The sequence below is a fragment of the Fringilla coelebs genome (genome assembly GCF_963513975.1).
Source record: "Fringilla coelebs genome assembly, chromosome: 4".
Taxonomy (NCBI): domain Eukaryota; kingdom Metazoa; phylum Chordata; class Aves; order Passeriformes; family Fringillidae; genus Fringilla; species Fringilla coelebs.
In genome coordinates, this window is record NC_140032.1 from 1,650,143 (window position 1) to 1,668,701 (window position 18,559).

At 54.2% G+C, this 18,559-nt stretch overlaps 1 protein-coding gene across 4 annotated transcripts in view; it reads right to left on the reverse strand.

Moving 5' to 3' along the window:
- The window catches only part of DYSF (dysferlin), a gene marked incomplete at its 5' end in the record, with an annotated part of 79,401 nt that overhangs the window by 53,109 nt on the left and 7,733 nt on the right, over positions 1-18,559 (reverse strand). For 2 of the 4 annotated variants that reach the window (XM_084204875.1, XM_084204877.1), the window contains 18 exons: positions 1,288-1,443; positions 2,067-2,259; positions 4,810-4,916; positions 6,449-6,573; positions 7,585-7,762; positions 10,503-10,616; positions 10,921-11,036; positions 11,733-11,774; positions 13,405-13,487; positions 13,585-13,628; positions 13,706-13,774; positions 15,464-15,567; positions 15,824-15,950; positions 16,678-16,793; positions 17,180-17,210; positions 17,288-17,338; positions 17,456-17,518; positions 17,625-17,753. In XM_084204875.1, the coding sequence (XP_084061001.1) occupies positions 1,288-1,443; positions 2,067-2,259; positions 4,810-4,916; positions 6,449-6,573; positions 7,585-7,762; positions 10,503-10,616; positions 10,921-11,036; positions 11,733-11,774; positions 13,405-13,487; positions 13,585-13,628; positions 13,706-13,774; positions 15,464-15,567; positions 15,824-15,950; positions 16,678-16,793; positions 17,180-17,210; positions 17,288-17,338; positions 17,456-17,518; positions 17,625-17,753 (1,848 nt within the window). The remainder of the gene's footprint in view (positions 1-1,287; positions 1,444-2,066; positions 2,260-4,809; positions 4,917-6,448; positions 6,574-7,584; positions 7,763-10,502; positions 10,617-10,920; positions 11,037-11,732; positions 11,775-13,404; positions 13,488-13,584; positions 13,629-13,705; positions 13,775-15,463; positions 15,568-15,823; positions 15,951-16,677; positions 16,794-17,179; positions 17,211-17,287; positions 17,339-17,455; positions 17,519-17,624; positions 17,754-18,559) is intronic. The other 2 variants (XM_084204878.1, XM_084204876.1) reach the window with 1 other exon arrangement.

An 18,559-nucleotide genomic window follows, 5' to 3' on the forward strand; every position in this document is an offset into this window, starting at 1 on the left:
CAAGGGCAGGGAAAAGAGCAGGGAAAAGGATAAGGACAGGGTCAGGAAGAAGGTCAGGGACAGGGACAAAGTCAGGGACAAGGACAGGGAGAGGGACAGGGACAAGGTCAAGGACAGAGTCAGGGACAAGGTCAAGAAAAAGGATGAGGACATGGTCAGGGACAGGGAGAGGGACAGGAACACAAACACAGACAAGGTCAAGGACAGGGACAAGTTCAGGGACATGGAGAGGGACAGGGGCAGGGACAAGGTCAAGGGCAGAGTCAGGGACAAGGTCAAGGAAAAGGATGAGGACAAGGAGAGGGAAAAGGATAAGGACAAGGTCAGGAAGAAGGTCAGGGACAGGGACAAAATCAGGGACATGGAGAGGGACAGGGGCAGGGTCAGGGACAAGGGCAGGGAAAAGGATAAGGATAGGGACAAGGTCAAGGACAGAGTCCGGGACAAGGCCAAGGAAAAGGATGAGGACAGGGTCAGGGACAGGGAGAGGGACAGGGACACAAACACAGACAAGGTCAAGGACAGGGACAAGTTCAGGGACAAGGACAGGGAGAGGAACAAGGAGAAGATCAAGGACAGAGTCAGGGACAAGGTCAAGGAAAAGGATGAGGACATGGTCAGGGAGAAAGCCAGGGACAAGGAGAGGGACAGGGACACAGACACAGACAAGGTCAAGGACAGGGACAAGTTCAGGGACATGGAGAGGGACAAGGACAGGGTCAGGGAAAAGGGCAGGGGCAGGGACAAGGGCAGGGAAAAGGGCAGGGAAAAGGATAAGGACAGGGTCAGGAAGAAGGTCAGGGACAGGGACGTCAGGGACAAGGACAGGGAGAGGGACAGGGACAAGGTCAAGGACAGAGTCAGGGACAAGGTCAAGAAAAAGGATGAGGACATGGTCAGGGACAGGGAGAGGGGCAGGGACACAGACACGGACACAGACATGGACACAGACAAGGTCAAGGACAGGGACAAGTTCAGGGACATGGAGAGGGACAAGGACAGCGTCAGGGACAAGGGCAGAGAAAAGGATAAGGACAGGGTCAGGGAGAAGGTCAGGGACAGGGACAAAGTCAGGGACAAGGGCATGGAGAGGGACAGGGACACAGACAGGGTCAAGTATTTAAGGTCTCTCCCAACCCAAAACTTCCCATGATTCCATGAAACCGGAGCTGAACGTTGTGTTGGGATTTGAGCTTTCCCTGCAGGATTTTTCATCTTTTTAATTATTTTTAGTGGGAAAATTGTTTGGAAAGTCAAGATTCCAACTGGACAGGCCTCCAAAGGTACCTTGAGGAAGATGGTCTGGAGCTTCCCACAGTTCCGGCCGCAGCAGTTGGAGATGTTCCGGGAATACAGGACCTGGTGGGCCGGGATGCGGGCGAAGGCCACGCGTTTGTGGCCCTGGATCATCCAGATGACGATGTCGGGGAGGCTGTTCTGGGGCTGGAAAACACAAATCCGTAGGATCCTGTTAGGAGGGATCCACCAGCACAGCCCAGAATGGGATCATGAAATCATGGAATGGGTTGGGAGGGATCTTATCCCAGGTGGATCCAAGCTCCATCCAGCCTGGCTTTGGACGCTGCCAGGGATCCAGGGGCAGCCACAGCAAATTTGGGAATTCCAGCCCAGCCCCTGCCCACCCTCCCAGCCAGCAATTCCTTGCCAAGATCCCAGCCCAATCTCCCCTTTCCCAGTGGCAGCCATTCCCTGGCTCCTGTCCCTCTGTCCCTTGTCCCCAGTCCCTCTCCAGCTCTCCTGGAGCCCCTCCAGGGACTCTGAGGATTCCCTGGAATTTTCCCTTCTCCAGGTGAACATTCCCAGATCTCCCAGCCTGGCTCCATGGCAGAGGAGAAGAATTCCCCCTTTCCCTGCTGTGGAATCAGCCAGAGCACATGGATTTTCCCACCCACCAACATTCCAAGTCCTTCTCCCAGGGCTGCTCCCTATCCATGAGTTGACCTCAACCCATCCGTGAGCAAAACCGACCACCAACCATCGGAGCCAAACCTGGCCCCATGGGAGAATCCATGGATTTGGGAGCCAGGATGGAACATCACCCTCACCTCCTCCGCCATGGCCCGGAGCCGGCACAGCCAATCCTCGGCCTGATCCAGGATTTGGGAAAGGCTGGAATTCTCGTGCTTGAGCCTCAGGGCCACCTTGAGGATCTGCTCCAGGTGGGTGCTCCGGAAGCGGAACAGGTTCTGATCCAGGTGGGTGCTGGATGCCCTCCCCAGGACATCCGGAAGCTTCAGGCTGCAGGGACGGGAGGGAATCAGGGATTGGGCGGGATCGGGGTGGACCTTGAAGGTCATTAAGGGCTGTTAATTGTCACTGATGATCACTAATGGTGGTTAATGGTTATTAGTGGTGATTCATGGTCATTAGTGGTCACTAACGGTCACCAGTCATCATCAATGGTCATTAATGATCATTAAAGGTCATTAATGGTCAGCAGCCATCATTAATGGTCATCAGTCATCATCAATGGTCATTAAGGATCATTAAAGGTCATTAATGATCAGCAGTCATCATTAATGGTCACCAATCATCACCAAAGGTTGTTATTGGTTGTTACTGATCATTAAAGATCATTAATGGTCAGCAGTCATCATCAATGGTCATTAATGATCATTAATGGTCACCAGTCATCATCAATGGTCATTAATGGTCATTAAAGGTCATTAATGGTCAGCAGTCATCATTAATGGTCACCAATCATCACCAATGGTCATTAATGATCATTAAAGGTCATTAATGGTCATCAGCCATCATTAATGGTCACAAATCATCACCAAAGGTTGTTAATGGTTGTTATTGATCATTAATGATCATTAGTGGTCACCAGTCATCATCAATGGTCATTAATGATCATTAAAGGTCATTAATGGTCAGCAGTCATCATTAATGGTCACCAATCATCACCAATGGTCATTAATGATTATTAAAGGTCATTAATGGTCAGCAGCCATCATTATTGGTCACCAATCATCACCAAAGGTTGTTAATGTTGTTACTGATCATTAATGATCATTAGTGGTCACCATTCATCATTAATGGTCATTAATGATCATTAAAGGTAATTAAGCATCACTAATTGTCATTATTGGTCACCAATCACCATGAATTTTTCATTGATGGTCATTAAAGGTCATTAAGGGTCATTAATGGTCATTAATTGTCACCAATCATCATTAAAGATCATTAGAGGTCACCAGTCATCATAATTGGTGATTAATGGTCACTAATGGTCACCAATCATCATCAATGGTCGTTAATGGTCATTAATGATCATTACAGGTCATTAATGACCACTAATCATCATTAATGATCATTAATCCATCCCAAATCCCACCCCAATAGCTCAGCCATCTGAGCCTGTGGAGTTTTCCACCCTTTTTTATTGGTTTTCCATATTTTCAGCAAATTTCCAAGGAATTGAGGAGCCACCGAAGATATTTGGGAACAGGAAGAGCAAAAGAGCTTCAAACCACAGCCGGAATTCCCCCTGGAATCAGGATGGGAATGAGCCACACCCCCATTTTAATATCCATCATCCAAGTTCCTGGAAAAATGGACCAGGTGCCAAACTGGGAGGTTTTCCTGTAAAATTCAAGGATTTATGGATCCGCTGCTATAAATTGACTTCCTGCTCCCGGCTCGCGAGCCACAAATCAGGATTTCCTCCGGAAAAAATAGATGGAGAGAAAGATAAATTTATTTTTAGGCTGTGGAGAGGTTTGGAAGGAGATTTTTAGGGATGCAACATTCCCACCTCGGGAATTGGGATTGCAAATCCCATTTTTTATTGCAGGTAAATAGGGAGAAAATGGAATCATGGAATAGTTTGGGATCTTCCGCTATCCCAGGTTACTCCAAGCCCCATCCAGCCTGGCCTTGGACAGGATTTGGAGTGAGGGGGAACGAGCAGGGAAAAGGTGGGGGAAAAGGGGAAAATGGGAAAAAAAGGGAAAAGGGAGGGGAAAAAGGAGGGGGAGAAGGAAAAAAAAGGAAATAAAGAAAAAAAGGAAATAAGGACACAAAAAGGGTGGGAAGGAAAAAAGGGAAAAAAGAAAAAAAGGGGAGAAAAGGCAAAAAGAGTAAAAAAGGGGGAGGGAATAAAAAGGGAAAAAAAAAAAAAACAGGAAAAAGAGAAACAAGGGGGGAAATGGAAAAAAGAGAAAAAGAGGGGGAAATGGAAAAAAAAAGCAAGAGGGAAGAGGAAAAAGGAAAAGCACAGAAAAAAAGGGGAAAATACAAAAATAAAAGGGAAATGGGAGTAGGGAAAAGGGAAGAAAAGGAAAAATATTAAAAGGGAGAAAGAGGAAGAAAAAGGGGGGGAAAGAGGAAAAATGAAGAAACAGAAAAAAGGGAGAAGGGGGAAAAGACAAAAGAAAGCAAAAAAGGGAAAAGGGGGAGGGGGAAAAATAGGAAAAAAGAAAAACTGAAATAAAGGGAAAAGATGAATAAAAGAAAAGGGGGGGGAGGAGGGAAAAGGAAGGAAAAGGGAGAAAGGGGAAAAATGGGGAAAGGAGGGAGAAAAAATAGGAAAAAGGAAAAAAGGTGGAGAAAAAGGAGGGAATAAACAAAAAAGGGAGAGAAGGGAAAAGGGGGAAAATGGAGGAAAAAGTGGAAAAAATGAAGAGAAATGGGAAAAGAGAGGGAAAAGGGGAGGAAAGGTAGAAAAGGGGGGAAAAGGAGAAAAAAGGGGGGAGAAGAAAGGAGAGGAGGGGTGGAGACAGTGTTCCCTTCCAAGACCAAGAAGAAACACAAGGAAAGGTTTCCCATCCCAAATTCCCAAAGCACCTGCAGTCAGCGATGACGTCATCGAGCAGCTGGGATCCCAGGGCCTCCAGCTCCAGCGGGGAGCGGTTGGATTTCAGAGCCACATGGACCTTCTCCAGGTTTGCTTCCTGCAGGAAAAGCGGGGATCAGGAGCCGAGGAATTGCCCGGAATCTCATCCTGCTTCCAGGATATTCCCAGCAAGAGGAAACTCGGAGATTCCACTCTGGGTCCCAGCAGGGATCTGCATCCAAGTGTTTGGAGTTCCAGGGGAACCAACGGGGAAATCCAATGGGAAATCTCAGAAATCGCTCAGGAGCTGGAGGAGGGCCTCTGGATGGCTGGAATTGTCTCCAGGTTGGACAGGGCTTGGATCCACCCGGGATAGTGGGAGGTGTCCTTGAACATGGATGGGGTGGGATTTAAGGTTTCTCCAAACCCAAACCATTCCAGGATGGAATGGATGCTCTGGGAGAGCTGGGAATGTTCACCTGGAGAAGGGAAAATCCAGGGAATCCTCAGAGTCCCAAAGGGGCTCCAGGAGAGCTGGAGAGGGACTGGGGACAAGGGACAGAGGGACAGGAGCCAGGGAATGGCTGCCACTGGGAAAGGGGAGATTGGGCTGGGATCTTGGCAAGGAATTGCTGGCTGGGAGGGTGGGCAGGGGCTGGGCTGGAATTCCCAGATTTGCTGTGGCTGCCCCCAGATCCCTGGCAATGCCCAAGGCCAGGCTGGATCCACCTGGGATGGAGGGAGGTGTCCCTGCCCATGGATGGGGTGGAATGGGATGGGATTTAAGGTCCCTTCCCACCCAAACCATTCCGTGATTCCATGAAGTTCCTCATCCAGTGGATACACAGCTGATGTCACCAGACCCTCCCCACCTGGAGGTGGCCTCTGTCCCCTCCCAGTGTCCCCAGAGATGTCCCTAGAGATGTCATTGGACCCTCTCCAGCTTGGAGGTGGCCTCTGTTCCATCCTGTTGTCCCCAGAGATGTCCCCAGGGATGTCACTGGACCCTCTCCAGCTTGGAGGTGGCCTCTGCTTCCTCCCGGTGTCCCCAGGATGTCCCCAGGGATGTCACTGGACACTCCCCACCTGGAGGTGGCCTCTGCCTCCCCCCGCTGTCCCCAGGATGTCCCCAGGATGTCCTCAGGGGTGTCACTGGACACTCCTCAGCATGGAGGTGGCCTCTGTCCCCTCCTGGTGTCCCCAGGATGTCCCCAGGATGTCCCCAGGGGTGTCACTGGACCACTGGACACTCCTCAGCATGGAGGTGGCCTCTGCCTCCTCCCGGTGTCCCCAGGGATGTCCCCAGGGATGTCACTGGACACTCCCCACCTGGAGGTGGCCTCTGTCCCCTCCTGGTGTCCCCAGAGATGTCACTGGACCCTCTCCAGCTTGGAGGTGGCCTCTGTCCCTTCCCGGTGTCCCCAGAGATGTCCCCAGGGGTGCCACTGGACACTCCTCAGCTTGGAGGTGGCCTCTGTCCCCTCCTGGTGTCCCCAGGATGTCCCCAGAGATGTCCCCAGGGGTGTCACTGGACACTCCCCACCTGGAGGTGGCCTCTGTCCCCTCCCCAGGGATGTCCCCAGGGATGTCCCCGGGATGTCCCCAGGGGTGTCCCCAGGGGTGTCCCCAGGGGTGTCCCCTGTCACTCACCAGCCGCTCGGCTCCGTAGAGCAGCAGGTTCTGGGCGTCCATGCGGTGGCCGATGTCCTCCCAGTACGAGGACAGCACCACCACAGGCTTCACGTTCCCCCAGGGCAGGTAATAGTAGTGGCAGCCTGCGGGACAGCACAGCGTCACCTCGGGATGTTGGGATAACGGGATCCACCCCTCGGGAGCGGGGATGAAGGGGGAAGGGCGTGATCGGGATGGGAATTCGCCTCGGAAGGTGTTTGGGAGAAAGATGGGAATGGAGCTACCCAAATCCTTGAGATCCCCCCCAGATCCAATGGGATCTGACTCCATGGCTCCAGCAGTGAGGCCAGAAACTATTTCAGCATTCCTGGGGGGATGAAATGGGAGCCAGGAAAAGGCCAGGAAAAGGCGCTCCCAAAAATCACCTCACGGAGCAAGAGAAGTCCCGGCTTCCCTGCTCCTTCCCAGACACAAACTCCCCATGGATGAGGTGGGAAAACCACCTGGAGTTGTCTGGTCCAAGCAGGGACACCTTCAGCAGGATCACCTGGACACAACCTCGGGCTTCCCTGGATCCCCGGCAGTGCCCAAGGCCAGGTTGGACAGTGGGGCTTGGAGACACCTGGGATAGTGGGAGGCGTCCCTGAACATGGATGGGGTGGGAATGGGATGGGATTTGAGGTCACTTCCAACCCAAATCACTCCAGGATTCTGGAGCCCCTCTGCTCTGGGAGAGCTGGGAATGTTCCCCTGGAGAAGGGAAAAATCCAGGGAATCCTCAGAGTCCCTGAAGGGGCTCCAGGAGAGCTGGAGAGGGACTGGGGACAAGGGACAGAGGGACAGGAGCCAGGGAATGGCTGCCACTGGGAAAGGGGAGATTGGGCTGGGATCTTGGCAAGGAATTGCTGGCTGGGAGGGTGGGCAGGGGCTGGGCTGGAATTCCCAGATTTGCTGGGGCTGCCCCTGGATCCCTGGGAATGACCAAGGCCAGGCTGGACACTGGGGCTTGGCTCCACCTGGGATCGTGGGAGGTGTCCCTAAGCTGGAACAGGATGGGATTTAAAATCCCTTCCATCCCCAACCATTCCATAATTCCAGGGTTCTCTTCCGCCAGCCGGGTTTGGATCATCCCGAAGGACGGAATCCGCGCTCACCATCGAAGACAGCCCCGCTGTACTGGGTGGTGGAGGCCAGGGGCAGGCAGGTGGTGTCGAACTTGTTGCCGTAATTCCCGATGCTGACCTCGAACTGGATGGCGCCGTCCACGCCCTGCAGCATCGTGGCCGAGTAGAAGGCGGCGAAGAGGGAATATTTCCGCCGGCGCAGGTATTTCTGGAATACGAACGGGAATTGGACGTGGAGGAGACGCTGACAAAGATCTCCGGGAGGTGGAGCTGGAAGAGGCTGGAGGGTAAATCCTGAGGAGGGGCTGGAGGAGTTGGGATGGGGCTGGAGAACCAGGAAAAGCTGAGGGAGTTGGGAAGGGGTTGGAAAACCAGGAAAAGCTGAGGGAGTTGGGAAGAGGTTGGAGAATAAGGAAAAGCTGAGGGAGCTGGGAAGGGGCTGGAGAACCAGGAAAAGCTGAGGGAGTTGGGAAGGGGTTGGAGAACCAGGAAAAGCTGAGAGAGTTGGGAAGGGGCTGGAGAACCAGGAAAAGCTGAGAGAGTTGGGAAGGGGTTGGAGAACCAGGAAAAGCTGAGAGAGCTGGGAAGGGGCTGGAGAACCAGGAAAGGCTGAGGGAGCTGGGAAGGGGTTGGAGAACCAGGAAAAGCTGAGGGAATTGGGAAGGGGTTGGAAAACCAGGAAAAGCTGAGGAAGTTGGGAAGGGGCTGGAGAATCAGGAAAAGCTAAGAGAGTTGGGAAGGGGTTGGAAAACCAGGAAAAGCTGAGAGAGTCGGGAAGGGGCTGGAGAACCAGGAAGAGCTGAGAGAGTTGGGAAAGGGGCTGGAGAACCAGGAAAAGCTGAGGGAGTTGGGAAGGGGTTGGAGAACCAGGAAAAGTTGAGGGAGTTGGGAAGGGGCTGGAGATCCAGGAAAAGCTGAGGGAGTTTGGAAGGGGTTGGAAAACCAGGAAAAGCTGAGGGAGTTGGGAAGGGGCTGGAGAACCAGGAAAAGCTGAGGAAGTTGGGAAGGGGTTGGAAAACCAGGAAAAGCTGAGAGAGTTGGGAAAGGGCTGGAGAACCAGGAAAAGCTGAGAGAGTTGGGAAGGGGCTTGAGAACCAGGAAAAGCTGAGGGAGGTGGGAAGGGGCTGGAGATCCAGGAAAAGCTGAGGGAGGTGGGAAGTAGTTGGAAAACCAGGAAAAGCTGAGGGAGTTGGAGAACCAGGAAAAGATGAGGGAGTTGGGAAGGGGCTGGAGAACCAGGAAAAGTTGAGAGAGTTGGGAAGGGGTTGGAAAACCAGGAAAAGCTGAGGGAGTTTGGAAGGGGTTGGAGAACCAGGAAGAGCTGAGAGAGTTGGGAAGGGGTTGGAAAACTAGGAAAATCTGAGGGAGTTGGGAAGTAGTTGGAAAACCAGGAAAAGCTGAGGAAGTTGGGAAAGGGTTGGAAAACCAGGAAAAGCTGAGAGAGTTGGGAAGGGGTTGGAGAACCAGGAAAAGCTGAGGGAGTTGGGAAGGGGTTGGAGAACCAGGAAAAGCTGAGGGAGTTGGGAAGGGGCTGGAGAACCAGGAAAAGCTGAGGGAGGTGGGAAAGGGCTGGAGAACCAGGAAAAGCTGAGGGAGGTGGGAAGGGGCTGGAGAACCAGGAAAAGCTGAGGAAGTTGGGAAGAGGCTGGAGAACAAGGAAAAGCTGAGGGAGTTGGGAAGGGGCTGGAGAACCAGGAAAAGTTGAGAGAGTTGGGAAGGGGTTGGAGAACCAGGAAAAGCTGAGTTGGGAAGGGGTTGGAAAACCAGGAAAAGCTGAGGGAGTTTGGAAGGGGCTGGAGAACCAGGAAAAGCGGAGGGAGTTGGGAAGTAGTTGGAAAACCAGGAAAAGCTGAGGAAGTTGGGAAGGGACTTGTGAACCAGGAAAAACTGAGGGAGTTGGGAAAGGGGCTGGAGAACCAGGAAAAGCTGAGGGAGGTGGGAAGGGACTCATTCCAGAGAAAAGGAGGATCCAGAGGGACCTTCTGGCTTTGCACAACTGCCTGACAGGTTGGAACCAGGTAGGATTTGGGATGTGATCCCATGGAATAACAGGATAGAAGGGAACGGCCTCAGGCTGTGCCAGGGGAGGATCAGGGTAGACATCAGCAGGAATTTCCTCATGGAAAAGGTGGTCAGGCCTTGGAAGCACCCAGGGAGGTTTGGAGTCTCCATCCCTGGAAGTGTCCAAGGAATTCCTGGATGTGCCAAGGTGGGCATTGGGCACAGCTTGGACTTGATGACCTTGCAGGGCTTTTCCAGCCTCAGTGATCCCAGGAAGGGAATTTTCTTGCAGGGGGAATAACAAACTTTGCAGCATGGGAATGTTGGGGGAATTTTAGGAAAACCAGATGGAAGAGGAGGCTGCAACTTCTCATGGAAAAGGAGCCAAAGGAGGAAATCTGAGAGAGATGGAATGAAGGGAAATCTCCCACAATGTCATGGGAGACCTTGGAGAGCCTTGCAGAGCCTGGAGGGGCTCCAGGAGAGCTGGAGAGGGACTGGGGACAAGGGACAGAGGGACAGGAGCCAGGGAATGGCTGCCACTGGGAAAGGGGAGATTGGGCTGGGATCTTGGCAAGGAATTGCTGGCTGGGAGGGTGGGCAGGGGCTGGGCTGGAATTCCCAGATTTGCTGTGGCTGCCCCTGGATCCCTGGGAATGCCCAAGGCAAGGTTGGACACTGGGGCTTGGATCCACCTGGGATAGTGGGAGGTGTCCCTGCCCATGGAACAGGATCAACTTCAATGTCCATTCCCACCCAAACCATTCCGTGATCCCACAATTCCACACTCACCATCACCAGCTCAGATGGACCAGCCTGGAGACTTTGGATGAAAATCCAGCAGGAAAACCTTCCAGGAGCTCACAGACCATAGGACAACCCCCACCCATGGCCCTTCCCTAGTGTCCCACATGCCAATCCCAGAGACTTTCCAGAAATTCCAATACCTCCACCCTCAGGATGTCATCAGCAGGAATCTCCTCCACCTTCTGCTCCATGTGCTCCACCAGTTTGGTCTCCAGCTCCACCAGGATCCGGCCCCGATACGCGACCCCCTCGCCCTTGGGATAGACCAGGAACAGAAGTCAGGATCCCAGGATTCCCTTCCCGAGGCCGAGCTCTGCCTTTGCTTCCAAGGAGCTTCATCGCGGAGCAGCGGGATCAGGCAAAGAATTCCAGCCGGCGCTTCCAAGGCGGAATTTTGGGAGCAGAGCGGGATCGGGAGGCGTTAGCGGGAATAACCGGGAGCGGGAAACGCAGCGCAGGCTCCTGATGACAAAGCCAGGTTGGGTTAGAAGCAGCTTTTATTGGGAAAAGAGGAGCCGGAGGTTATTTTGGGATGCGCCGGGAAGCAGCCGATGTCACCTTTCCCAAATTGAGCGTCTCGTAGGGATCGGGAAATCCGGTGAATTCCCGGGGGCTGCCGTACAGGTTGATGTAGCAGGGCCCGAAGGTCGGCAGGAATCCCAGCCCGTCATCCACTGGGAATGGCAGGGAAAAGAGGGATTAGGGATTCCTGGAGGCACCTTGGGAATGTGTCACGCTCGCTGTAGGATCACACAGCTGGAGGCCACCAAAATCCCGGAATTTCCACCCATTTTGAATCCCACGACCTCACCTTGGAGCAGGATAAAGATACGGAGGGCCTGCGCTGAATCCTGGGAATTCCCAATCCCAGGAAAAGTCCCCATGGAAAAAGGTGAGGTCAGAGAGGGGTCAGACAAGAGTAAGAGCGACAGGAGAGAGGAAAGAGCCTCAGGATGTGCCGAGGGAGGTTTGGGTTGGATTTTCAGGACAATTCCTTCATGGAAAGGGCCATCCCCATCCCTGGAGGGATTGAACATCCCTGCGGATGTGGCACTTGGGGACACGGACACGGGGTGGCCTTGGGAGCCAGTGGATCAGAGGGATTTTCCAATCCTGTGATTCCACAAGGAGAACCGCTCGTTTTTGTGGAATTTTGAGCGGGAATCCTGCCCTGAGCTCCGTGCGCCCGGCTGGCTCCACATTCCCGACACGACAGCATCCCGGGAATCCCCAAAGGGCCAAACCGGAGCCATTCCCTTTTCCCAAGGTGCCCAACTCATCCCAGCTGATCCTCCCCCAGTCCAGAGAGCGGAACCAGTAAAACCAGTCCCGGGAGGCGCTGGAAAACTGGGATGTTACTGGGAACGTACGGTCCGAGGGTTTCAGAGGCTTCACAGGAGCAGGAAACTCATCTGAGGCACAAAGAGAGGGAGAGAGGTTGGGAAAGGTTGGAAGAGGAGCAGGGAAAGGGGATGGAGATGGGAATGAGGGGGAAGATTCCCACGGGTTTTAGTGCGGAGAGACAGAGAGAGAAAGGGAGAGGTTTTTCATGGAATCATGGAGTCAAGGAATCATGGAATCATGGAATGGTTAGGCTGGGAAAGGACCTTAAAGCCCATCCAGGGGCATCCGGGGACACTTCCCACTATCCCAGGTTGTTCTGAGCCTTGTCCAACCTGGCCTTGGACAATTCCAGAGGCTGTGGGATTGGGGTGGAGCGGGATTGGAGCATCCCTGAGTTGCATTCCCAGGCATTTCCTCGGGATCAAGCAGATCCCAGTGGTGGGAAGGGAGATGCCAATCCTGGATCCCACCATTCCCATCTTCCCTCCCAGCCTCTCTCTCTCTCTCTCTCTCTCTCCAGCTCATCCCAGGATTTGTGTTGGGATTGGGAAGAGGGGGCTGGACAGTGCCAGGGGTGGGACACGGGAGGTGCCTCCGGATTGTGTCCTGATCCATGGAATCACGGAATGGCTTGGAAGGACCTTAAAGCTCATTCCATGGGCAGGGACACATCCCACTATCCCAGCGTGCCCCAAGCTTTTCCCAACACGGCCATCCCCTGTCCCTACAGCTCATGGGGAGGTCACAAAGCCTAGTGCAGAATTCCCACTGGGATCGCGGATTCCATGGAAGCGCTGGCAGCAGGAAAAGCTCATGCAGGTGGAAGCTCTAAGCCCTCAGCAGGTCCAAAGCCGTGTCCCAAATTCCTGCCCTCCCACCTGGCACCGGTGACAGTGACACCTGGCTGAGCCCTGCCACGCCTGGGGGTCCTTACCCTCAGAAAATTCCCGGGATTTGGAACAGCACGGGCTGGATGGGGATTCCCACCCTGTGACAGCCCCTAAATGTCACCTCAGAGGGCTGGACACCTCAGGGGGGACGTGGCTGCCAGCAGCGGTGCCACCACCACCACGTGTCACCAACCTCCAGCCACACCACGGACCTGCAGCCTCCATCCCCCATTCCCAAGAATCCACCAAATCCCAAGAATCCACAGGGCTTTGATCCATCTGGAAATGAGGCACAGCTCGGAGCAACCCCAGGACCCCATCTGGTGTCCCCACGCAGGGACGGTGACAGCCGTGACATCCCCAAAGCCACCACCAACCTCCAGCCACACCACGGACCTGCAACTTCCTTCCCCATTCCCAACAATCCACCAAATCCTAAATCCAGAGGGGTTGGAGCCAATCTGGAAATGGGGAACAGCTCGGAGTGACCTCAGGACCCATCCCATGTCCCCAGGCAGGGGCGGTGACAGCTGTGACATCTCCAAAGCCACCACCAACATCCAGCCACGCCATGCAGCTCCTCCATAGCCCCATTCCCAAGAATCCACCAAATCCCAAGAATCCAGAGGGGTTGGATCCAAACTGGGAATGAGGCACAGCTCGGAGCGACCCCAGGACCCCATCGCACACCCCCAGGTGGGGAGGGTGACAGCTGTGACATCCCCAAAGCCACCACCAACCTCCAGCCACGCCATGCAGCTCCTCCAAGGCCATGCATCCCAAATCCCGGCCTGCTTCCCGCCCTTACCCTCCAGCTCCCCGCCGGGGGCCGAAATCTTGGACATTCCCAGGAAAGCGGTGCCGATGACGTCATTGTGCGTCAGACGGTCCCTGCGAGGTGACATCGTCACTCTGGGGACCGCGGGGGAGGGGATGTCCCCACGCCCATCCCGCCGCTCCGGGCGCTGGGAATGCCCTTCCCGCTCACCAGTCGGTCACACGGATCCTCATCCGCTCGCACATGGAAGGGAACTGGGAAAAGGGACACGGGAAGAGGGTGAGCGGCGCTGGGGACACCGGGAGGGGACCTTGGGGACACCAGTGCTCACCATGGCCGGCAGTGTCAGGCACTGGTTCCACTGGGGGTTGGCGTTTTTCTCCAGGATCCGGGAGCAGAGCTGGAAGGGGGGGATGGGAAGAGGGAAAAGTTGGTGTCATCCCAGGAAAACGGCTGTTGGCTCCCAATGGAGCTGGGAAGCCTGAGATTCCCTAAAATCCGGCTTCAGCTTCCTTAAAATCTGGCCTCAGATTCCCTAAAATCTGGTTTTAGCTTCTTGAAAGCTGAGGCTCAGATTCTCCCAAATCCAGCTTCAGATTCCCCAAAATCCAGCCTCATATTCCCCAAAATCCAGCCTCAGGTTCCCAAAAGTTGAGGTTCACATTCCCCCAAATCCAGTTTCAGGTTCCCGAAATCCAGCCTCAGATTCCCCAAAATCCAGCCTCAGGTCCCCCAAATTCCAGCCTCAAGCTCCTCAAAATCCAGCCTCAGTTTCCCTAAAATCCATCCCCAAATTCCCTAAAATCCAATCTCAGCATCCTTAAAATCCAGCCTCAGAGTCTTTAAAATCTGGCCCCAAGTTCCCTAAAATCCACACTCAGGCTCCTCAAAATCCAGCCCTAGATTCCTTAAAATTAATCCTGGATTCCCTGAAGTTGAGACTCAAATTCCCTCAAATTCAGCCTCAGGTTCCACAAAATCCAGCCTCAGATTCCCTAAAATCCATCCCCCATTCCATGGGGTTCCTAAATCCCTTGGTGCAGGAGGCAGAGGATGTCTTCGATTTCCCAGGGATCTTCCCACCTTGGGACCAGCAGGATCACATCTGCCCCATTCCAGGAGCAAATTTCCCCATTCCAAGACCAAATTCCCACATTCCAGGACCAAATTCCCACATTCCAGGACCAAATTCCTCCAAATTTCCTCATTCCAGGACCTGGCTTGGGGATCCACAGGGAACGTCCCACTGCCATTCCAGCTCCAAGGACATCCCAATGAAATCCCAGTCCCAGGGATCCACAGGGAATGTTCCACAGTCATCCCAACCCCAAGGACATCCCACTGAAATCCCAGTCCCAGGGATCCACAAGGAATGTCCCACTGCAATCCCAGGATCATCCCACTGCCATTCCCAATCCCAGGATTATCTCACTGTTATCCCAGACCCAGGAACACCCCGCTGCTATCCCAGTCCTGAGGACATCATCTGAAATCCCAATCCCAGAGATCTGGGAGGGAATGTCCTGCTGCCATTCCCAACCCCAGGATCATCCCACTGCCATTCCCAATCCCAGGAATATCCTGCTGCCATTCCCAATCCCAGGATCATCCCGCTGTTATCCCAGTCCTGAGGACATCCCACTGAAATCCCAATCCCAGAGATCTGAGAGGGAATGTCCTGCTGCCAATCCCAGGATCATCCCACTGCTACCCCAATCCCAGGATCATCCCGGTGTCATTCCCAAACCCAGCATCATCCCGCTGCCATTCCTAATCCCAGGATCATCCTGCTGCCATTCCCAAACCCAGCATCATCCTGCTGCTATTCCCAACCCCAGCATCATCCTGCTGCTATTCCCAACCCCAGGATCATCCCACTGCCATTCCCAATGCCAGGAATATCCTGCTGCCATTCCCAACCCCAAGATCATCCTGCTGCCATTCCCAATCCCAGGAACATCCTGCTGCCATTCCCAACCCCAGGATCACCCCACTGTTATCCCAGCCCCGGGAACACCCCTCTGCCATCCCAGTCCCGGGTTCCTCCCGCTGCCATTCCCAGGATCCCGGAGCATCCCGCTCCGCTGACCGTTTTCCCGGCAAAGCTGACTTCCACGAAGGGATCCACCAGGTTCTTCTTGTTGCTCTCGAAGCCAAAGATCTGCCGGACGTTGTCCATGACGGCGTCATCCACTGGGAAAAGAGGGAGATGCCAAAATCCATGGAATTCCACAGCATCCAGAGGGTCCCAGCTGCCCCACCAGCGGGATGAGCATTCCCAGGGAGGAGGTGCTCTCCAGGCAGGAAAAGCAGGGGGATAAAACCAGTTTGGACCATTAAGAACTCCTCTCCCATAAAACTGCCCGATATCTTTGGATTAGGATATGGATCGTTCCCTAATTCCTGCCCGGAATGTCGCGATTCCGGGGGATCCCAGGGAAAAACCTACTCTGGGGCAAATCCTCGGCTTTGAAGATCTTGAGGCAGAACTGGGCCCCCCTGAGGGTGACCCCGGTGGGGCGCAGCAGGTTGGCCTCGATGTCCTCCTTGTCCTCGGCCACCTCCTTCTTCTCCAGCTGTGGGAAGGGGACAATGGGAAAAGTCACCCGGGATTTGGGAATGAACAGGAAAATCCCAAAAGAGAGAGGGTGGGTGGATTTGACATCCCTGGGAGGCTCCAAGGTGAGGTTGGACAGTGGGTTTGGAGCAACCTGAGATAGTGGGAGGTGTCCCTGACCATGGATGGGGTGGGATTTAACCAAACCAAACCATTCCAGGATTCTGGAGACCCTCTGCTCTGGGAATATTCACCTGGAGAAGGGAAAATCCAGGGAATCCTCAAGAGTCCCTGGAGGGGCTCCAGGAGAGCTGGAGAGGGACTGGGGACAAGGGACAGAGGGACAGGAGGCAGGGAATGGCTGCCACTGGGAAAGGGGAGATTGGGCTGGGATCTTGGCAAGGAATTGCTGGCTGGGAGGGTGGGCAGGGGCTGGGCTGGAATTCCCAGATTTGCTGGGGCTGCCCCTGGATCCCTGGCAGTGCCCAAGGCCAGGCTGGATCCACCTGGGGCAGTGAGAGGTGTCCCTGGGTGGGAATTGGGTGGGATTTAAGATCCCCCCCCCAAACCAAACCATTCCGTGATTCCATGAGAAAATGCAGCACTTTTCCCCCAAAACAGAGGAAAATCCAAGGTGTGGCTTCCCTGGGAATGGCTATGGCGGTTGGTGGCTCTTGGCTGGAATATCCCAGGGCTGGAATGTCCCAAGGCTGGAATGTCCCCCCATTCCCAGCGGGAATACTCACGGGAGCTTCATCTCCAGGCCCCAGCACGCAGGCGCTGACCTTCAGGTAGCCCTTGGCTCCCGCGGAAAAATCCTCCGGATCCGAGAGGAGCAGCCACTTCCTGCGGAAAGCGTGTTCTGTGGGAAAACGTGGAAAACTGGGAATTACTCCTTGGATGTGCAGGGAGGTCAGGGACGCTCCTGGGAGGGGTTTAAATGAAAATCATGGAATGGGATAAGGGAGTATCTCAGTTCCTTTCCCAGGAAGAGGGAAGGGGTCTTTGGAACAAAATTCCCAGGAAAGCTGCAGATGTTCCATCCCTGGAAGTGTCCAAGGCCAGGTTGGATGGACTTGGATCCACCTGGAATTTCTCCCTGGATGGAACCAGATGATCCTTAAGGTCCCTTCCCACCCAAACCATTCCAGGATTCCATGGCCATGGATTTGGGTTCCTCTATGGAAGAGCTGGGATGTGTGGGCACATTTCCCAAAAAAATCCCCAAAGGAGTTTCCCAAGGCTCACTTGGCTCGGAGTAAACGGTCTCCACATCCATCTGCGGGATTAAAGGAAAAGGAGATTCCAGAGTTCATCCAGAGCAGGAAACGCCGGGAAAAGGGGATGGGATCTTACCCGGAATTCCCCGATCACAGAATCCGTGCGGAATGACCGAGAATCCACGACCTGAAAATGAGGGAAAATGGGCAATCCAATCCAAATCCTGCCAGGATGGTGGATCCTGGGGAACGGGGCGGGGAGTTCCCTGGGAAGGGGAGAATTCCAGAATTTCCAAACACTCACCGTGAGGAAAATGGGAGCATCAAACAGCTCCGATGGGGACTCGAAGACGTTGAAGAAAAAAGTCTGTGGAAAACCAGGATGAGGATGAGATGTTATCCCAGTTTTCCCCCCGGAGCGCATTCCCACTTCCCAGCCTCTCCCGGGAATCGGAGTGGGAATTCCCACTGACCTCATCGAAGAAGGGGCAGTTCCCTTTCCGGATCCGCGTTCTCCGGGTTTGTCCGGCCACCGTCACCTTCACCACCGGCCGGATCTGGATCCCGGGAAGCTGCCGGGCCTCGATGACCCTCACCCGGATCTGGGATGGGATGGAGGATACGGAATCAGCGGGGTGGGAATCACCAGGATCACCCCACAGGATGGAGGACAAGGAATCGCCAGGATGAGAATCACCAGGATCATCCCACGGGATGGAGGACAAGGAATCACCAGGATAGGAATCACTGGGATCATCCCATGGGATGGAGGACAGGGAATCACCGGGATCATCCCATGGGATGGAGGACAAGGAATCGCCAGGATGGGAATCACTGGGATCATCCCATGGAATGGAGGACAGGGAATCACTGGGATCATCCCACAGGATGGAGGACAGGGAATCACCAGTATCAGAATCACCAGGATCATCCCATGAGATGGAGAACAGGGAATCGCTGGGATCTGGGATGGGATGGAGGACAAGGAATCACCGGGATCTGTGATGGGATGGAGGACAGGGAATCATCAGGATCAGAATCACCAGGATCATCCCATGGGATGGAAAACAGGGAATCACCAGGATCAGAACCACCAGGATCATCCCATGGGATGGAGGACAGGGAATCTCTAGGATCTGGGATGGGATGGAGGACAAGGAATCACCCGGATGGGAATCACCAGGATCATCCCATGGGATGGAGGACAGGGAATCACCAGGATGAGAATCACCAGGATTGTCCCATGGGATGGAGGACAGGGAATCACCAGGATTATCCCATGGGATGGAGGACAGGGAATTGCTGGGATCGGGGATGGAGGACAGGGAATCACTGAGATCTGGGATGGGATGGAGGACAGGGAATCACCAGGACAACCTGCAGGATTTTATGGGAACAGCTCATCCCA